At 46.8% G+C, this 21247-nt stretch overlaps 1 protein-coding gene across 2 annotated transcripts in view; it reads right to left on the bottom strand.

Moving 5' to 3' along the window:
• Positions 1-996: 996 nt before the first annotated feature.
• adgb (androglobin) overlaps positions 997-21247 on the bottom strand; it is a 564769-nt gene continuing 544518 nt past the window's right edge. Inside the window, exons 37-38 of one of the 2 annotated variants that reach the window (XM_038805127.1) lie at positions 17014-17197; positions 997-1572 (exon numbers count right to left, since the gene is read on the bottom strand). In XM_038805127.1, coding sequence (XP_038661055.1) covers positions 1387-1572; positions 17014-17197 — 370 coding nt within the window. In that variant the 3' untranslated portion in view covers positions 997-1386. Of the gene's footprint in view, positions 1573-17013; positions 17198-21247 lie in introns of those variants that run through there. The other variant, XM_038805138.1, reaches the window with a different exon arrangement.

Below are 21247 nucleotides of genomic sequence, written 5' to 3'. Positions count from 1 at the left end.
TGTGCTCTTTCTGAGCTGCAACTATTCTATGATTCTAACTGGGTGATGAACACCACCAAACAGATTCTCAGGCTTCCAGTCCAAGCTGCTGCTAGAAAGATTTCTCAGCCACCAGCGTGGAGGTGCAGCTGGTACTTCTTAGGTCCATCAAACCAGTGTTTTTGCTCTGTCTCCTCAACCATCACTGGCACCTCAATTGCTTCCACCACTTGAAGCTGTCTCTGAAGTAAGGGAGCAGAATTTTTAACCACCCATGGGGTTGAAGTCAGGTGCGGGTTCTGGATGGTATGTCAGTCATCCAACGCCTCTGGAAGGTGCTGCAATTTTCAAAACGAGGACAGGGAAGCTCGCCTCCAATTAAGTATTTGTTAAGCTTGTTAAAGAGCTTGTTAACTGGGTGAAGAGGGAGAGGAGGCAATTTTTAAAGCAGGGAACAGGAAGAACAAATAGTGTGGGGCACCTTAGTGCACGGTTGTCAGGACCACGTCCAATATGACAGGGAGCCATAATGCGATGTTACTGCTGAATCAAACTGTTGAAAGAGAAAGGGTTATTCAAAATAAGATGCTGAAGTGGCTGCACAAAGTTGTCATTACTTAGCAGAGTGGGCCAAGTACCCTCTGATTGACCGTTTGACCACTTGCATGCACCATGATGCTACTGGCACTCTGGTCTTCTGCCTGTTCCAATCTACAAAGCAACGGCAAGCCAAGTCAAGGCTGCCATCTGCCTTTGATCATTGCATTCCAGAGCACGTTTCTACCTCCAGGCAGCATCCGGTGCTACTAATTGGGTGCCAAGCTCACCTCAGGCGATGCAGACAGACCATTCAGCCTATTTGTCTGTGTTGGTGATTATGTTCTAAAGGGGCTTTTCCCACTTTAGCTCATCTCACTTGACCAGCATATCATTCTGGCTCTTTCCCACTCATAGCTATCTAGCTTCTCTTTAAATACATCTGTGTCATGAATGCAAACAATGAACATGACAAACAACTTCACAAGAAAATAAAGTTTAATTGAAAAAAAACCTCAAAGAATTGCCAAAGAAAAGGGGCATACATGAAATCCCAACCCAAAACAAAAAAAGACAAGAATGCAAAACAGAGCAGACCAACCAGCACTTGAAAATGGAAAAGATCAACATTGCGTTTCAATAATAATACCCTTCCCTTCTTAAGACATACCTGTTGTGTGCCTATGGTATTTTCCAGCTTTTGCTTCAATGAACACGAGCAAAGAAATCAGAAATTAGTTGAAATTAAACATGTAGCATTGGAAATAACACTTGGAAAAAAGGCCAAAGCACTAAATGACTGGAGGACATGGAAGTAAATGTGTTTTAAAAGACAATTTCAAACTTTGGAAATGGTGTCATTTTGCAGTTTTACTTTCTCTTTCCTGAGCCCTTCGATGCTTTTGTCGTAGAGCTCAAAGCCTTTCTCTCTTGTTCTGCTCGGACAGCTGCTTCCATTGCTGCAATTTCCTGTTGCTTCAATTCTTCCTCGATAAGTTTATTTCTGTACACCTCTCTAAGTTGGTAAATTTTGTCCCGAGCATCATCTAAGGCCACCTGCAGTTAATAAAAATGATGGTGATATACCTTCAATTCACCGAGACGCAGAGAGAGCGAATGAACATTAGTCTTTATTAGTCATGAACTTGCCTAGCCAGAGTCGGTAGTACAGATGGATGCTGCCCACAGGCGGCCGGTCTACATATGGCCCCAATGAGGGCGGAGCCAGAGGCTGAGCCCTATCGGGGTCACAGTACAGTACCTGGAAGCAGCTCGTATCACCACTTTCAGGTCACAGGTCATAGGTTACAGTATCATACAGGCATTAGGTGAATACATTCACCACCTTCACCCCCTGTTAAAAAAAATCAAGTCCAGCGGGGGTGATGTGGGGTCATTACATATTCAGTCTACCTGGAGGCCGGATCGTTCTCTTCAACCTCCTCAGCTCTGGCGGTGCGGCAGGCACAGTTGTCACAGGTGGTGACTTGAGCTTGAGCCTCAGTCCGGTGTATCGGAGACGGTTGGGGCGTGGGGGTTGGCGGGGGGGGTGATAGGTGGCGGCAGTGTCGGCGTGGGATAATACAGGAGACCCAGGGGAGCGTACGGGGCGCTGGGGGTGGCAGCGGACTGCGGGGAGGGGGACGCGTTGGCAGGGGAACCAGCTGGCGCCAGGTCCCGTAGGGACACCGTATCTTGCCGTCCGTCTTGGTGCGCGATGTAGGCATACTGGGGGTTGGCGTGGAGCAGCTGGACCCTCTCGACCAGGGGGTCGGTCTCATGGCTCCTCATGTGCCTCCGGAGAAGGACTGGTCCCGGAGTTTTCAGCCAAGGTGGAAGCGAGACCCCGGAGATGGACTTCCTGGGGAAGATAAACAAACGATCGTGAGGGGTCTCGTTAGTGGCTGTGCAGAGGAGCGATCTGATGGAGTGGAGGGCGTCGGGGAGGACCTCCTGCCAGCGGGGGATCGGGAGACTTCTAGACCTGAGGGCCAGAAGGACGGCCTTCCATACCGTTGCTTTTCACCTGCCCGTTTTTCTGCGGGTTATAGCTTGTAGTCCTGCTCGAGGTGATGCCTTTGTTGAGCAGGTACTGACGTAGCTCATCGCTCATGAACGATGTGGACGTAGGCAGGGAAACTGAACAGTGTGAAGATGATGTGCAGTGCCTTTATTACGGTGGCCGAGGTCATGTCAGGGCAGGGGACAGCGAAGGGGAAGCGGGAGTACTCATCGATGATGGTGAGGAAGTATACATTACGGTTGGTGGAGGCAGTGGCGTGCAGAGGGGGGGGGGGGGGGGGGGGCGACGGTGCATTGGCCCCGGGCATCCATTGGATGGGGGCATCCAATCAGAGAAGGTAAAAAAAAAAAATGTTTTTTAAAAATTTAAAAAAAACATTTTTTTTAAAAATTTAGATTACCCAATTATTTTTTTCAATTAAGGGGCAATTTAGCGTGGCCAATCCACCTACTCTGCACATTTTTTGGGTTGTGGGGGCGAAACCAACGCAGACACGGGGAGAATGTGCAAACTCCACACGGACATTGACCCAGAGCCGGGATCGAACCTGGGACCTCAGTTCCGTGAGGCGGTTGTGCTAACCACTAGGCCATTGTGCTGCCCCAGAGAAGGAAATAAGATAGTAATTTTAAAATTTCAGCGGTGATAAATCAATTTTTGGAGGCTCACCACACTGCAGAGGCAGTTGTTAGCCCTTTATTCCTTTAACATGGTGTACCCTTTCTGTCTAGAGAAAATGGTCCTTCTCCCCATCCCCCCCACACGCATGCGCATGATGTACGTGGTGCAACCATCAAAAGCAACAAGCAGACGTGGCTGTTCGTTCCTGAGTTTCCTCGAGTCATAACTCGTCTTTTCTTCAGCTTTTTGTGCATCTAGATTAGTTCTTTTACCTACTCAGGTCAGTGAATAGCTCTAGAACAGGTGCAACTACGGTTTTTATAGGTTTTTTGGCGATATTTAATGAAATATTTACGTGGGATGTAGTAAGAGTGAAGCCTGGATGATCAGAGGACTGCTATGGCATTTAATCTCGGAATAGGAGACATTTATTCCTTAACATGCTAATATTCGAATACAGTAACCACTAATTTGCAAGTCTATGATATAAATTGCACAAAATTATCAGTGGAGAATCAGTGTGAAATAATTTGATATGAAGGAACAAAGAAGTGAAATATGGTTTATCCGTCTGCAACTGACCGATTGTTTACCATTTTCTTCCCATTTTCTCATGCGTCTTACGGTTTTTGAGATAGAAAATGAAATGTTACGAGTATTTCGTGTACAACCGAGTGGAGCACAGAACAGGAAAAAAAAGAGGGCCAGAGTTGAAGAAGAGTCCCATCAAAGAGGGGCATTAGATGCATGGAGAAAAAGAAGTAAAGAAGAAGTAGGAGAACCTGGAGAAGTAAAAGATGATGTGGGTGCAGAGAAGGATTTTTCTGATACGGATTCAGCTCGGTCAGAACATAATACTCTCTCTCCTCAGTCTCGTTGTCAGGATGATGATCCATGTGAAGAAAATAAAGAAGATATTTGCATATTTTTGCAAAGAAGCGATTTTCGCTGTTTGAAGAAACCGATTCCAGATCATTTGAAGATGACAATATTACAACATGGCCCTGAAAGATATCAGAATAAAAGTGGTCCATTTGCTGAGAAGGATGGGAGATCATTTTCCAAACAGTGATTTGATAAAGTTTCCACAAACGGAGAAATTGTGGAGAGAAAATGGTTGTTATACTCTCCATATCGGAAAGCATGCTACTGTTTTGTTTGCTTTTTGTTTTCAAAGGAGCATTTGTTGTCTGTGTCAAACTTTGGAAAGGAAGACGGTTTCTCCACTTGGAGAAAATTAAATCCAACAATACCTGACCATGAGAAAAGCCCTTCTCATAGAGCTCACATGAGAGAATACCTGAACCTTGTAGTTCGACTCCATCATTCAACTACGATAGATGCTGAACTTCAACAGCAAATGTCTGCTGAAAAGAAAAGATGGAAAGCTATAACTGAACGGATTGTCGAGGTTATATCCTTTCTGGCAAAACAGAATCTGGCCTATCGTGGACATCGAGGAGAAGGAATATCTGGGTTATCAGAGCCAGGGGAGACAGTCAGTGAAAATACAGGAAACTTTCGAGCAACAATCAGACTTTTGGCCAAATATGATGACATCTTAGCAAAACACTTGCAGAGAGGGAAAGAGAAACCAAAAAGTGTCACCTACTTGTCCAACAGAATTCAAAACGAAACAATCAATCTTCTTGGTGAAACTGTCAAGAAAAATATAATTTCCGAAATTAAGGACGCAAAATATTTTAGCACAATGCTGGATTCAACTCCAGATATTGCCCATGAAGATCAGGTTTCTGAAATTCTGTGTTACGTTCATATTGATGAAAACAGAAAAGTAGAAATAAAGGAGACATTTCTGGGATTTTTTCAAGTCAACAAGAAAGATGCAGTCAGCCTGGTAAATAAAATTCAGGAAAAATTGGAAGAAGACAAAATTTCCATGAATGACTGTCGTGGTCAAGCATATGATAACGCAGCAGTTATGGCTGGAGTGAGAGAAGGTGTTCAACAAAAAATTCTTGAAGTTAACCCAAAAGCTGTGTTTGTGAACTGCGAGAACCACAGCCTCAATTTGTCCTGTGTCCATGCAAGTGAGGTGCAACCTGTTGTTGTTACATTTTTTGGCATTCTAGAAAAACTCTACTTTTTTTTCTTCATCTACTTCTCGTTGGGAAGTGTTAAAATCATTTGTCACTCGGACTGTGAAAAGACAGTGTGACACAAGATGGAGTTCCAGCCATGATGCTGTGCAAGTAATCCACGAAGAGTGTGACAACGTTATTGCAAGCCTTCAACACCTGCTGGAAGGAGAATTTTCAAGGGAAACTAAATCTGATGCAGGATCGCTACTGAACTCTATTCAACAGTTCCCGTTTATAGCTTTATTAAATTTTTGGTACTCAGTTTTATCATCAGTGGATAACGTCTCAAAACGTTTGCAGGATCCGAAAATGGGGTTCCATGAAGCTTCTTGTGATCTGAGAGGACTTATTCATATCTTGAATTTGAAGAATGACGAAATTATCCACAATGCAATAGATTTAGCCAATGAATATTGTCAAAATTGGGGAATACCAATTGCACGAACAAGGAGAAGAAGAATAATGCCTGGAGAGTCAGCAAGAGATAGTGGACTGACGGCACAAGAAGAAATTAATAGAGTAATGGTAGAGATTGTGAACAGATTAAAAACTGAAATTGAAGACCGCAGTGTCCGTCTTCAAAGACTCAGTGACCGATTTTCTTTTTTTCTGAACTTGAATTCAGGAGTGATTGAAGATGAACAAGAAAGAGAGAAATTAAAAAAGGAATGTTCAGACTTTGCAAATTATTATGACAATGATGTGGTTGCAATTCAGTTATATGACAAAATTATTGATTTTGTGATGCTCCTTCGAGCTGGAGGGAATAGAGTTCCCCCTGATCCTAAAGATGCTCTGGAGTCTTTACTGCAGTATGGGAGGGATGTCTTTCCGACGCTGTGTGTTTCATACAGATTACTGCTTACAATCGCATTTTCAGTCGCAAGCTGTGAAAGGTCATTTTCAAAACTGAAATTAATAAAAACATATCTGAGGTCTTCTATGTCACAGGAGCGACTGACCAACCTGGCTTTAATAAGCATTGAAAAAGAATTTCTCACAGCTGATGTAAAAAGTGAAGTAGTTCAGGTGTTTTGTGACAGGAGGTATCATTTGGGGAAAAGAACTTAATAAATTTGATTGATTTATATTAAAATCGAATAAAGCGTTTATTTCATGTTTCATCTGTGTTTATATATTCAAAATGTTTTCCTTTCTCATAATATTTCTCAGTATAGTAGGCCTTATACTTGAGTCTTTGGGGCATACAATCAAGATTTGCCCCGGGCATCACGAGACCTCTGCACGCCACTGGGTGGAGGGGAGGGGCCCTTTGAAGTCAATGCTTAGGCACTCAAAGGGCCAGGAGGCTTTTACCAGGTGAGCCTTGTCGGGCCGGTAGAAGTGCGGTTTGCACTCCACGCAGACTTGGCAGTCCCTGCTCATGGCCTTGACCTCCTCGGTGGAGAAGGGCAGATTGCAGGCCTTAATGAAGTGGATAAGCCGGGTGACCCCCGGGAGACAGAGGTCATTGTAGATAGCCCAAAGTTGGTCACCTTGCGCGCTGGCGCACGTGCCATCTGGGGGCTCGTTGAGCTTTCCAGGACGATACTTGACATCGTAATTGTAGGTGGAGAGTTCGATCCTCCACCTCAAGATTTTGTAATTTTTCATTTTGCCCCGTTGTGCGTTGTCAAACATGAAGGCGACCGATCGCTGGTCGATGACGAGGGTGAACCTCCTACCGGCTAGGTAGTGCCTCCAGTGCCGCACGGCTTCCACTATGGCTTGTGCTTCCTTCTCGACTGAGGGGTGTCAAATTTCGGAAGCATGGAGGGTCCTAGAGAAGAATGCCACTGGCCTGCCTGCCTGGTTGAATGTGGCAGCCAGTGCGACGTCTGACGCATCTCTCTCTACCTGAAAAGGGATGGACTTGTCTACCGCATGCATTGCGGCCTTGGTGATGCCGGCCTTGATGCGATTGAAGGCCGAGCGGGCCTCATCCGTCAGGGGAAAAACGGTGGTTTGAATAGGTGGGCGGGCTTTGTCCGCATAGTTGGGGATCCACTGGGCGTAGTAGGAGAACAGCCCGAGGCATCGTTTTAGGGCCTTGAGGCTGTGGGGAGGGGGGAGTTCCGTGAGGGTGCGCATACGGCCGGGGTCGGGCCCGAGGACTCCATTCTCCACGACATAGCCGAGGATGGCTAGTCGGGTAGTACGGAAGACGCACTTTTCTTTGTTGTATGTGAGATTGAGGGATTGGGCGGCCTGGAGGAACCTCTGGAGGTTGGTGTCATGGTCCTGCTGGTCATGGCCGCAGATGGTCACATTGTCCAAGTACGGGTATGTAGCCCGCAAACTGTACTGGTCCACCATTCGGTCCATCGTTCTCTGAAAGACCAAGACTCCGTTAGTGACGCCGAAGGGGACTCTGAGGAAGTGGAAGAGTCGGTCGGCTGCTTCAAAGGCAGTGTAGTGGCGCTCTTCCGGGCAGATTGGGAGCTGGTGGTAGGCCGACTTCATATTGACCGTTGAGAACACACGATACTGCGCGATCTGGTTGATCATCTCTGCTATGCGGGGGAGGGGGTATGCATCCAGTTGCGTGAATCGGTTAATTGTCTGGCTGTAGTCCACAATCATCCGATTCTTTTCCCCGGTGAGGACGACCACCACTTACGCTCTCCAGGGGCTGTTGCTGGCCTCGATGAACCCTTCACTTCAGTCGCTGGACCTCCGACTTGATAAACGTCATGTCTAGCGAACTGTACGGCCTGCTCCTGGTGGCGATGGGCTTACAGTCAGGAGTGAGGTTCGCAAAGAGTTGAAGGGGGGGGAGAGATCCTGAGGGTCGCGAGGCTGCACACCGTGAGGGGGGGCAAGGGTCCGCCGAACTGTAAGGTCAGGCTTCAGTGGTTACATTGAAAGTCCAATCCAAGCAGTAGTGGGGTGCAGAGGTGGGGAAAGACGTAGAGCTTAAAACTCTGTGCCCTACATCGCAAGATTGGCGATACAGTTCCCCCCGGATCTGAACCGAATGGGACCCGGAGGCAAGGGAGATTGTTTGGGAGGCTGGGTAGGTGTGGAGGGAGCAGCGCTTTACCGTGACAGGGTGGACTAAGCTCTCCGTGCTCCCAGAGTCGAAAAGACATGGGGTCTCATGCCCGTTGACCCGGACGACCATCATGGAGCTCTTCAGCTGTTTTGGCTGCGACTGGTCGAGGGTGACTGCGCCCAGCTGTGGGTAGTCTGTGTGGTCGGTGGAGTCACAGGATGGCGGCCCCCATGAGTCGCACGTGCTGGGCTGGGGCGAAGATGGCGACCAAGATAGCCGCCCTCATTGGTCGCATGTGTTGGTCGGTGCCGGAGCCGGCGGCCAAGATGGCGGCCCCCATGAGTCGCACGTGTCGGTCGGTGTTGGGGCCGGCGACCATGAGTCGCACGATGCCGATGACACATCTGACGGGGGCGTTCCAGGCAGGCATGCAGCCGTATTGCGGGGTCTATGGGGCTGTGAGTCTATGAGTCGGGCCTGGTGCGTTTTCGATTTCTGAGCTTTAGGTCGGCCTAGACAGACTCTGGCAAACTGCCCCTTTTCCCCACAATCGCTGCATGTCGCTGTGCGGGCTGGGCAGCACTGCTGGGGGTGTTGGCCCTGGCCGCAGAAGTAGCACTGCGGTTCCCCGGGCTGGGCTGGCAGACACGCGGCACAGGCCTGCGACGCAGTCGTGTCCGACGGGGTGTCCACGAGGGGTTCGCCAGGCCCGCGGGGAACGCACTGAGGTTTTGGGAAGCCACCTCTAACGAGGTAGCTAGCTTTACTGTGTCCCGCAGGTCAGAGGTTCCGTTTTCCAGCAGGCGCTGCCTGATATAGTTCAAGCGGTCCCCCGCCACGTAGGTGTCCCGGATCTGTGAGTTCAAGTGTTCCTCCGCCGTCACATCTCGATAGTTGCAGTTCCTCGCGGGTAGGGTCAGGATTTCCAGATACTCGTCCAGCGATTCTCCGGCGCGTTGACGGCGAGTAGTGAGGAGGAGGTGTCTGGTGAACACCTCATTTACGGGCTTCACGAAGTGTGCCTTGAGAGTTGCGACCGCTGCCTCGTACGTGGCCGCTTTCTCGATCATTACTGAGATTCGATGGCTCACCCGAGCATGGAGGAGTCGCAGCTTGAGAGTCTCTGTGGAGAGGCGTTGTAGAGGAGTCGAGATAGGCCTCGAAGCATCGAAACCAATGTTCAAATATTTCCTTGGCTTCGGACGCGCGGGAGTCTAGTTCGAGCATGTCTGGCTTTAGAGCAGCTTCCGTGATTGTGCTGTCTATGACTAATAAATTGATATATCTTCAATTCACCAAGAGGCAGAGAGAGCGAGTGAACATTAGGCTTTATTAGTCATGAATTTGCCTGGCGAGAATCGGTAGTACAGATGGATGCAGCCCACAGGCGGCCGGTCTATATATGGCCCTGGTGAGGGCAGAGCCAGAGGCGGAGCCCACCGGGGTTACAGTACAGTACCTGGAAGCAGCTCATATCACCACTTCCAGGTCACAGGTCATTGGTTACCATATCATACAGGCATTAGGTGAATACATTCACCACAGATGGATTGTGGCATATACATACACACACAAGCAACACCAAATTGGGATATCATTAATACAGATCAGAACTGTGACAAAATACAGAAAGATGTTAATAAACTTGAAGATTGAGTGTGTAACTGGCAAATCAATTTCATTAATGTTAAGTGTGAGGTAGTAAGTATTGGTAGACAGAATAGGAAAGCCATATGTTCCATGAAAAGTAATTGTCTGATTGGGATAGAAGAGCAGAGGGATCTGGGGTTTCAGACACATTAATCACGAGAAGCAGCAATGCAGATTAATGAGGAACAGTGGCAAAATGGTTATGTTACTGGACTAGAAATCCTAAAACCTGGATTAATACTCAGGGGCCGGGATTCTCCGAGCCCTAGCCAGGTCGGAGAATCGCCGGCGGGGTGGGGGGGGGCGCGAATCCCGCCACGCTGCTCCAACTGTGGGCCGCCGATTCTCTGGCGACCAGTCGGGGGCCGGCCCCCGCAGCAATTCTCCGCGCTCGATGGGCCGAGTGCCCGCCGAGTTCGGCCAGCGTGGTTTTCATATGGTTCCACCTGGCGGGACCTTGGCATTTTGGCTGTGGGGGTGTCCTGGTGGGGGGATGGGGAATCCGACTCCTGGTGGGGCCGCCACGGTGGCCAGGTCTGCGATTGGGGGCTAACGATTGCGCGCTCATTCCGGGGGGGGGGCCTATGTTCCTCTGTGCCGGGCCTCTGTAGGGCTCCGCCATGTTGCCCGGGGGCCGGCTCGGAGACAGCCGTGGCGCGCACGCGCAGACCCGCACTGGCCGTGTAGGGCTGGCTTTCGGCGCCGGAGCAGCGCACAGCACTCCGGCGCAGTTCTAGCCCCTGAAGAGGAGGAGAATTACTGGGCTAGGTGGCCCATTGACGCCGGCATCGCTTGCGCCGGTTTTGATGGCGGCGTCAGCACTTTGCCGCGATATCGGTGAATCCCGGCCAGGAATTCAAAACCCACTGCAGCATTTGGGGAATTTAAGTTCAGTTAATTAAATAAATCTGGAATAAAAAGCAACTATCAGAATGGTGATAATGAAACTACTGGACTGTTGTAAAACCCCAAAAGGGTCATTACTATCCTTTTAAGGAAGGAACTCTGCCATCCATACCTGGTCCAACCAATTTGTGACTCTCCAAACGCACAGCAATGTGGTTCATTCTAAACTGCCCAACGAATTGACCTAGCAAGACATTTAGTTGTATCTATGTTGACAAGAATAAAACTCAACAGACCACCTGATATCGACTCACTCACCAGATATGATAAGCGGATACCAAGGCCCAGTTGAATCTGACGAATGTTAAGTAATGGGTTAAGAGACATTGCAATTAGTTGTCTCATTTATGTTAAGTGTTCAATGATTGTCTCATTTATGTTAAGTGTTCAATGATTGACACTGATATGTAAAGGGGCTTTAGGTGGCCTCTGGATCTGGTGATGTGTAGAATTCTGTGCAGAGTCAGTTGCAACAAATAAAAGTGTGTTGGTGAAAAAGGAGCAGAACTTTTGCCTCTTCATACACCAGCATTTAATACGTCTAACAATTGGTAGCAGAGGATGGTTACTGTGTAAATGTGAAGGGTTACAAGATACGATTTTTCCAGATCAAACCAAGGAGCGAAAAAAAAAGGAAAAGGGGAGATATGGCTGAACCCAGGACGAAGATGGCTGGATATGGCTATCCTCCCTTATTTTCTGAAAGGGAATCATACGACCAATGGAGAAGTGCGGTAGTTATGTGGACTAAGGTGACTGCTTTAGGAAAGAGAAAACAAGGTATGGCATTGGCTCTTTCTTTACCATATGGCAGTAAAATTCGAAACAAAGTGCTTTCTGAGCTGGAGTTGGAAGAGTTAGACTCAGAAGAAGGTCTGGCAACTTTATTACTTTATATGGATAAGATTTATAAGAAAGATGACTTGTTAAGTACGTATGAAGCATGGTCGGATTTTGATAAGTTCCGGAAAATGGAGGATTTATCTATGGAAGACTATATAATGGAATTTGGCAGACTATATAAAAGGCTGCAGAAACACAGGCTGGAATTTCCACAGTCTGTGTTGGCCTTTAAATTACTTGACTGTGCTAGAGTGAGCAACATGGATAGGCTCCCGCCAGTGGGCGGAGGCCCATCAGCTGGGGTTGGTAAAAATCACCACATAAAAGCTGGTCTAGACTGGGACCAGCATTTTCAATAATCCTGCTGTTGAATTAAACTTTGTTTGAATTTACCTTCTTAAGCCTCCTGAGCTTTTTATACAGCTCAAAACTAGACTTTTCTAAGGCAGCATTAGAACTGAATTCCCCTGTTATCTGTAATCTCATGGCCTGATATATGTCTCAAACACTACTAAAGATCTTCCCACCCCCCTTCAGGCCCTGTCATTTTATCAACCCCCCTCACCAAACCCCCCCCCCCCCCCAACTTTCTCTAGGTCCCTAGAACACCCCCTCGCCCACTCCAATTGGCAAGGTCCCCCGGATCTGACCTCTGGAGGTGGCAACCTGGGCACCTTGGCAAGGTGCCAGGGGAGTTCCAGGGTACCAGATTGCCCTGTCCCCGACTACCCGGGGTCACCAATGGACTGAGAGTCGGCCCCACTGCCGTTACACCTGGTCCAGGTTACAGTACTAAACAGCACCCTGGTAACGTCTTCCAGGCACGACATTGAGTGAATTTGATGTCTGGGTTTTTAAATGAGTAATTTGACTAATTTAAATATGCAGATCTGGATCTCGCCCAGTGAGGGCAAGATCCAGGTCGCACTGGGCGGAGCGAGTCAGGTGACTCGCATTAACCCAGCGCCCAGCCCGACTCGGGGCTCTTTTGCAATTCACCCATTGTGCCCTGCTCCGTGCCAACGCAACAGGGTTGCTGAATCACGGCCACAGCTTTCACTGAAGGCTTATGTTTTTTTCATATCATAAGCGTTTAGAGATATTCCGAATGGATATTTTTGCTGTCTTTCACATTAATGTTGTGACGATAAATTACTACGTTACTACCAAGGCATGAGTGTCCGGTGTATGTGATCGATGTTTGCCTCATCTTGTCTGAAAACTCAGCTGTGCAACTGGAAACTCAGTTTTCAGTCAGAGCCTGACATTCTGACAAATTGTGGTGAAATTCCGCCCCATGTGTTGGAGGAGTGAAATGTTAGCTCTGAGCATATCGCTGATCAGTTAACCTGAAAGGTTTAGAGGGAGCAAGATTCTTAAACTGCATCCGGGAGAACATTTTAAGCCAGGATGTAGGAGGACCTACAAGAGAGGGGGCATGTACTTAATTTTGGATAACAAAACTGGACAAGTGGCTGAAGTATCAGTGAGGGAACATTTTGCAGACAGTGATCATAACTCCATTAGATTCAAGATTGTTATGGAAAAGGACAACGATGGGCCTGCAATCAAAGTTCCAAACTGGGGGAAGACCGATTTTAATAAGATCAGATATGATTTGGCCAGAGTGGACTGGGAGCAGATACGTTTAGGTAAATCTGTGACAGAACAGTGGGATACATTCAAGAAGGAAATAGGGAGAATGCAGGGCCAACATGTTACAATCAAGAAAAAGGGTGGGACCAACAAACCCAGTGAACCCTGGATATTGAGGGCTATACAGCATTAGATGAGGAGAAAATGGAGGCTTCTGACAGATTTTGAGGGCTCAAGACAGCAGAAGCCCAAGAGGCATATAGAATTTGAAAGAAGGAACTTAAAAAGGAAATTAGGAGAGCAAAAAGGGGATATGAAAGGATATTGGCAGGTAAAATGAAGGGAAATCCTAAGTTGTTTTCCAAGTACATTAGGAGTAAAAGGATAAGTCGGGAAAGAGTAGGGCCCATTAAGAACCAGAGTAGTAATTTATGTGTGGAGCTGGAGGATGTAGGTAGTGTACTAAATTAATATTTTGTGTCTGTATTCACTTGTGAGAGGGACAGGGTAGATATAGAAATCAGGGAGGACTGTGATAAAATCAAAGAGATTAATATAGACAGAGAGGAGGTTCTGAGTGGTCTGGCAGTCTTAAAAATAGACAAATCTCGAGGGCCAGATGAAATGTATCCCAGGCTGCTGAGTGAGGCAAGGGAGCATATAGCAGGGGCACGACACTAATTTTCAATTCCACTCTGGCCACAGGAGAGGTGCCAGAGGACTGGAGGATAGCCAATGAAGGGAGGAAGGGACAAACCAGGAAACTACAGGCCAGTCAGTCTAACTTCAGTGGTGGGGAAACAGAATAACCTGCATTTGGAGAGGTAGAGATTAATCAAGAACAGTCAGCATGGTTTTGTCTGATCAACTTATAGAACATAGAACATTACAGCACAGAACAGGCCCTTCGGCCCTCGATGTTGTGCCGAGCCATGATCACCCTACTCAAACCCATGTATCCACCCTATACCCGTAACCCAACAACCTTACTTTTTAGGACACTACGGGCAATTTAGCATGGCCAATCCACCTAACCCGCACATCTTTGGACTGTGGGAGGAAACCGGAGCACCCGGAGGAAACCCACGCACACACGGGGAGGACGTGCAGACTCCGCACAGACAGTGACCCAGCCAGGAATCGAACCTGGGACCCTGGAGTTGTGAAGCATTTATGCTAACCACCATGCTACCGTGCTGCCCCTATTGACTTTTTCAAAGAGGTGACCAGATGTGTAGATGAGGGAAGTGCATTTGATGTAGTCTACTTGGACTTAAGCAAGGCTTTTGGTAAGGTCCCACATGGGAGACCGATAGTGACGGTAAGAGCCCATGGGATCCAAGAAATTTGGCAAATTGGACCAAAATTGGCCGAGTGACAGGAAGCAGAGAGTGCACTGCTGCTTCACAGCTCCAGGGTCCCAGGTTTGATTCCCGGCTTCGGTCACTGTCTGTGCGGAGTCTGCACGTTCTACCCATGTCTGGCTGGGTTTCCTCCAGGTGCTCCGGTTTCCTCCCACAAGTCCCAAAAGACGTGCTTGTTAGATAAACTGGACAATCTGAATTCTCCCTCAGTGTACCCGAACAGGTGCCGGATTGTGGCGACTATGGGCTTTTCACAGTAACTTTATTGCAATGTTAATGTAAGCCTACGTGTGACAATAATAAAGATTATTATTATTATGGTCAAGGGATATTTTTCTGACTGGAAGCCTGTGTCCAGTGGGGTCCCACAGGGAACAGTGTTGGGGCCCTTGCTATTTGTGGTTTATACAAATGTAGGAGGGCAGATCAAGTAAATTTTCAGATGATACAATGGTGGGGTGGTAAATAGTGAGGAGGATAGCCTTCCATTACAGGACAATGTGGACCGGCTGGTCAGATGGGCTGATCAGTGGAACTGCACTTGGGCAGGGCAAACAGCGCAAGGGAATATATGATAAACGGCAGGACCCTGGGAAGCACTGAGGATCAAAGGGATCTTGCTGTGCATGTACACCCATCCCTTAAGGTAGCAGAGCAGGTTAGTACAGTGGTTAATAAGGCATATGGGGTACTTGCCTTTATTAGCAGTGGCATAGTTTAAGAACAGTGGGTTATGCTGGAACTGTATGAAACGTAGGACAGGCTACAGCTAGAATAGTGTGTGCAGTTCTGGAATCCACATTACAGGAGGGATGTGATAGCACTGGAAAGGTAATTTACCAGGATGTTGCCAGGGCTGGAGAGTTTTAGTTATGAAGAGATCTTGCGCTCCACCCGCAGCAAGATCGCCACGGGCGGGACGCGGACCATGTAACGGTCCATTGACCTCGGGGCCCGGGAATTTCAGGTCATCGGGCAGGCATGGCTGGAGAATCCCGCCCATGGAATTTGCTACTGCATAGAGTGGATGAGAAAAATAACATAGATACATTTAAAGAGACGCTACATAAGTACATAAGGGAGAAGGAAATAGTAGGGTAAGCTGTTGAAGCAGGGTGGGAGAAGGTTTGTGTGGAGAACTTGTTTTTGTGCTGCAGAATCTATGTAAACGTTTGCCCGAGTTCTAACACTTTTTATACCTTTGGCTATAAAAATGAAATCAGAGGATTGATGGGCCACATTTCCAAAATTGATCCGGATAATGGAGAAACAAGGCAAACATTTGGAATGACACTTTCCTTAGTGCTTCACCTGCTCCACTGATGGTATACCAGTGGGTGTTTGGCAGAAAACCAGTTTACGCAAAGTTATGGTGTGGTCAGGGAGAAGCCCTGAGGAAATCAATGTTATTTTTAAAGCAAAACCTTGAGACAGAATTTAACTGTTATCATCCGCATGAGACTTATAGGTTTGAAACAATTAGTCTCCCCGTGAGCCTCTTTGAGTATGAGCTCCCCTGCTGAGGGAGCCCATGGACAATCTAATAGCCTTTGATATAAAAAGGCAGCCAGGTTTGGAACCAACACCTCAGACCTGGCTGGGATCTGAAGAGTATTGTACATATTACTACTTTGCAATAAAATGAGTTTCTCTTTATCCAGGTGCCTCAGACTCGTCTGTGGTCACTAAATTAATAAATTAAAGTAACACTAATGCTTAAGTAATGTTCTATGTTCTAATAAAAATGGAGTTGGAGAATGGGAAAAAGAAATTAGGAACAAAGGAAAGAAAGATAGATCTGGCCAGGATTTTCCAGTCCCATCAGTTGTGGGAAACACCATGAGCGAGACTGGAAAATTTGAGGAGCAGCCAAAAGCCGATTGACTTTGGACAGAAATTTCCGATACTACAATCCCGCCCAGAAAAAGAACTTGCATTTGTCTAGCACTTTACCTCAGGAAATCCCAAAGTGCTTTACAGCGAATTAAGCTCTTTTGAAGTAGTCACTATTGCAATGTAGGAATAGTGGTCACAGGCTTGTGTGTGGTATGGTCCCATAAACCACAATGAAGTAAATGACCTAAATCCTGTTTTCTTGATTTTAGTCAAAGTATAAATATTTGTCAAGACACCAAGAAGAATTCCAATACTTTCCTGGAACTTGTGATGTGGGATCTTGTGCAACCACCTGAGAGGACAGACTGTGTCTCATCAAAAACATGGCACCTTCAACGGTGCAGCATCCCCTCAGTAATACACTGTGGTTGTCAGCCTAAATCTAGTGCATAAACTAAGTCTGAGAGAGTCTCTTTGGAGCACATGATGCAACAAGACATACATTTTCCAGTCAATCAAAGGAGCTCTGCGAGCAGTATATCTGGGAATAAGTGACCTCACCTGCAAATTCTCGTACATTGTCAGCTGCTGTGCCTTCAGCTGATGGCGAGCCAGTCTTTCTCTCTCTTGCTGTTGGAGAACCACCTCTCGCATTTGGCGGAATTTGCGAATTTCTTCTGTCTTGCTCTTCCCCTGTTCTTCAAAAACACTTTCATCCAGGAGAACTGGCATAGGTCGAGTAGTCCTGTTGAGATACAACCAGCTCAAACTAGCTGCATTCTGAGCATAAACTACTTGAATTCTTACTTGTCACGGACTCGCAGAATTCATGGACTGAGAAATGGCCTGGTTGGACACACTGGAGAGAAATTTGTTTGGGTAATTTTGCTTCCAGGACTCTCTTGCACATGATGTGGATTCCCGGGGTGGGTTGGGCAGTGGTGCAGACAATGCCACCAGCTGCTACCTGTACAGGTTTCTTCAATGGTATCAATGAAGAAATCGCACATAGGGCACACTGGCAGAAGCCAGTGATGCTGTCCGTATCTCGGAAATGTATGCAAATAAATGCTGCTACCCTATTCTTTGAAAGAGCTATCCAGTTAATTCCACTCCTTTGCTTGACAATTCATATTACTATAATGACAAGTTATAATAATAATCTTTATTAGTGTCACAAGTAGGCTTACATTAATGCTGTAACGAAGTTACTGTGAAAAGCCATCAGTTGCCACATTCCGGCGCCTGTTCGAGTACACAGAGGGAGAATTCAGAATGTGCAAATTACCTAACAGCATATCCTTCGGGACTTGAGAGGAAACCGGAGCACCCGGAAAAAGCCCACGCAGACATGCAGACTCTGCACAGACAGTGACCCAAGCCAGGAATCAAACCGGGGGTCCCTGGCTGTGAAGTAACCACTTTGCTATCGTGCTGCCCATTACAATAGCCCCATAAATGTAGTAAAACAACCCAAGATGCTACATAGAAGTAAAACCAGACAGTATAGGTATTAAAATAAAAACTAAATTCCTGCGGTTGCTCGAAATCTGAAATAAAGACAGAAAATGCTGAATAAACTCAGGAGGTCTGGCAGCTATTTTAGAGAGAGGCATAGTTAATGTTTCAACCCTAAATGAAGGATCATTTAGGTACAAAATGTTGGAGGCGATCTAACAAAAATAACAGTCCGTTCAAATGCTGGGAGTGACCCTGCTATCTAATGGTATTCTGTTAGCTGGTATTCCAAGGCTACACTCGGTCGTATTTCCTTTTTTAAAATAAATTTAGAGTGACCAATTAATTTTTTCCAATTAAGGGGCAATTTAGCCTAGCCAATCCACTTACCCTGCACATTTTTGGGATGTGGGGGCAAAATCCGCGCAAACACGGGGAGAATGTGCAAACTCCACATGGACAGTGACCCAAAGCCGGGATCGAACCCGAGAGCTGTGAGACAGCAGTGCTAACCACTGCGCCACCGTGCTGCCCTCAGTCGAATTTCCTACACTGAGGAGCTCTGTTCATCATCCTCCCCTCGCCCACTCCTGATTTCGATACCACCTTTACAAGGAGTTAATGGACTGGAGAGAGCTCCAGTAGGAGAAGTTAAACAGATGGGGGGGGGGGGGGGGGGGGGGGGGGGTGGTAGGGAATGAAGGCTGGGTTGTGGGAGGAGGCTTGGAGGAGAGTGAATGCATCCTCTAGGGTGGCACAGTAGCACAGTGGTTAGCACTGTTGCTTCACAGCGCCAGGGTCCCAGGTTCAATTCCTGGCTTAGGTCACTGTCTGTGTGGAGTCTGCACGTTCTCCCTGTGTCTGCGTGGATTTCCTCGGGTGCTCCGGTTTCCTTCCACAGCTCCACTCATGTATATTATGAAATGCAGACAGGCAGTGATTGACACACAGGATGACCAATGAACACACAACACAGAACAACCAATCACCAGACAGGACACCACAACTATAAAGCCCACAGGGCATTAAGACTCTCCCTCTCTCAGGGCCCAGCTACTGAGACAGTCAGAGTGCACAAGTTAGTTAGCACTATTGCCATGTGGTAGCTAGTAAGTCTGGTCAAGCCAGTAAGAGGTCATCAGTTGGATTAGTAGAGTATCAACCCACAGCTGAACATGTACAGCAGTCCATAATTAAATAAAACAGTGTTGGATCATCTCCTGTGTCAGACGTTTGTTTCTAGCTTCCCTGCATCCAGTTGCACTCTGTCGTAGTCGGTATTACGGTACCCAGGTTGAGGCTGTAAGACCATTAGTGTGGGAGGTACCTGAGACAGCAAGATCATTGGTGAAGCCTGCCTGCTGGTTCTGCCCAGTAAGGCGGAGTATAAGAGTCTGTGTCTCCCCAGCTGCTACATTCTATACTGCGCTGCTGGGGGAAACATCTAGTCCAATAAAGCCTTCAATTGTCATCCAATCTCGCTTCTGGAGTCATTGATCGAGCATCACAGTCAACGCCAAACACATCAGTCCCGAAGACATGCTGTCAGGTAATTTGGACATTCTAAATTCTCCCTCCGTGTGCCTAAACTGGCTCCGGAATGTGGCGACTAGGGGCTTTTCACAGTAACTTCATTGCAATGTTAATGTAAGCCTATTTGTGACACTAATAAAGATTATGAAAAATTAAAATTAGAACCTGTGGAGCCTCACCACCATCACCCTCGGCAGTCATTCGCCTGCAGTTCCCTCATCAGTGCCCTATGTGTCCCGGTGACCTCCAGGGACCGGTCGAAGGCCCCTCCCCCATCAGCTGCTCAAGATTTTGGCGACATAAAAGCCTGCGTCCGTTCCTTCGATGGGTTTTCTGGTGTGGCAGCCAGCCAATGGGATTTTCCATTGTGAGCAGCCCCACGCCGCTGAGAAATCCCCGGGTGTGGGTGTGCTGCCGGTACATAGTTTTACCAATTCGGTCACTACAATGTGGCTGATGTCGCGGCTGTCAGCAGAGTGGTTGGCAGGGGGAAGAGCCCACCTTTGCCATCTTGCAGCCCGCCGAGTCTTGTAAAGCCTCGGAATCAGAGGAGTAAGTGTGGTCCGCTTCTTTCCTGGTTTTGCCAATTCTACACAATATTTTGGAGTCTGAACATTTGTCTGTCAAGCTGTTGGGTTTTTTTTATTTTTGCGAAAGGTTGCTGCACCTTAAAAAATGAATATTAGGCAGGGAGCCTCCTCCATCTACTATTTTTAAAATTAAATTTAGAGTACCTGTTATGGGCCAGGGTTTAGAGAACCCCAAAGTGTATCATGGAGTTCACCTGACCCACAACTTTTAATAGATTGTGGTATGGGGAGCACACGGCCCACTCGACACGTGTGGTACAGCAGAAATGGAAAAGTATTTTTTAAAGCAAAACAATGTTTAATCTATAAACTCAAGTTAAACTTTTTAAAACATAGTGAACATCTTAGCAACCATCAATTCAAATACAACCCCCAAAGAATACAACACTAAGTAATCCTTAAGCTGTCCTTTTAACATCCATAAGACTTTTTAAAAAAACCTTTAAATAGAAGCACATCAGGTTAAAGTCATAACTGAGAGCAGTTATTAGTTTTAAATCACCAAAGGATCGATTTACAGTTTTTAGATTACAGAGAGAGAGACTAATACACCTTCCGGCTGTGACTGCAGCTATCCAGCTCTGAAATTGAAATTAAAACACACCATGCAGCAAACAGCCTAAAACGAAAGTAAAAAGCTGAGACAGCCCAGATATACACACACTCTGACATCACTGATAAACACCCATCTCTTAAAGGTAAATTTCTTAAACACCCATTTCTCAAAGGTACTCTCACATGACACCTCCCCCCCCAAGAAAAAAAATAAACCATCAACTTCAAGATGGTTTCATTTTTCATCTTTTCACTATCGTTTAAGAAATGCATACAGTAAATATACTTTTTTGTTCCAAAAAAACAACACATGCAAACTGGTATAATAATATAGTCCATTTTTTCTTTATTCTTCTTCCTCCAACTGGAACTCCTTCTTGATTGACAGTCTCTTTGAACAAGAAGGTCTCTGCATGATCCGTCCATTTCTCTATGCCTCGGCATTTATCTTTAAAGTCAGATACTTTAGTTCAATTTGATCACAGAGTCCCTTGTAATTCTCCAACACAAGAGGATTGGTTATCACAGCTTTCAGGCAGTCAAATGCCTGTTGACCCCGCTGTCCACTGAAATTTTTGATGTGTCTTCAGCAAGTCCATCAGTGGAGCAACCACGCCAAAAATTTTTGCACAAATGTTCGATCAAATCCACTCATGCTA

This window comes from Scyliorhinus canicula, chromosome 1, assembly GCF_902713615.1.
Source record: "Scyliorhinus canicula chromosome 1, sScyCan1.1, whole genome shotgun sequence".
Classification (NCBI taxonomy): Eukaryota; Metazoa; Chordata; class Chondrichthyes; order Carcharhiniformes; family Scyliorhinidae; genus Scyliorhinus; species Scyliorhinus canicula.
Note: the sequence above shows the minus strand (reverse complement) of the source record. Positions and strands in the feature narration are given on the sequence as shown.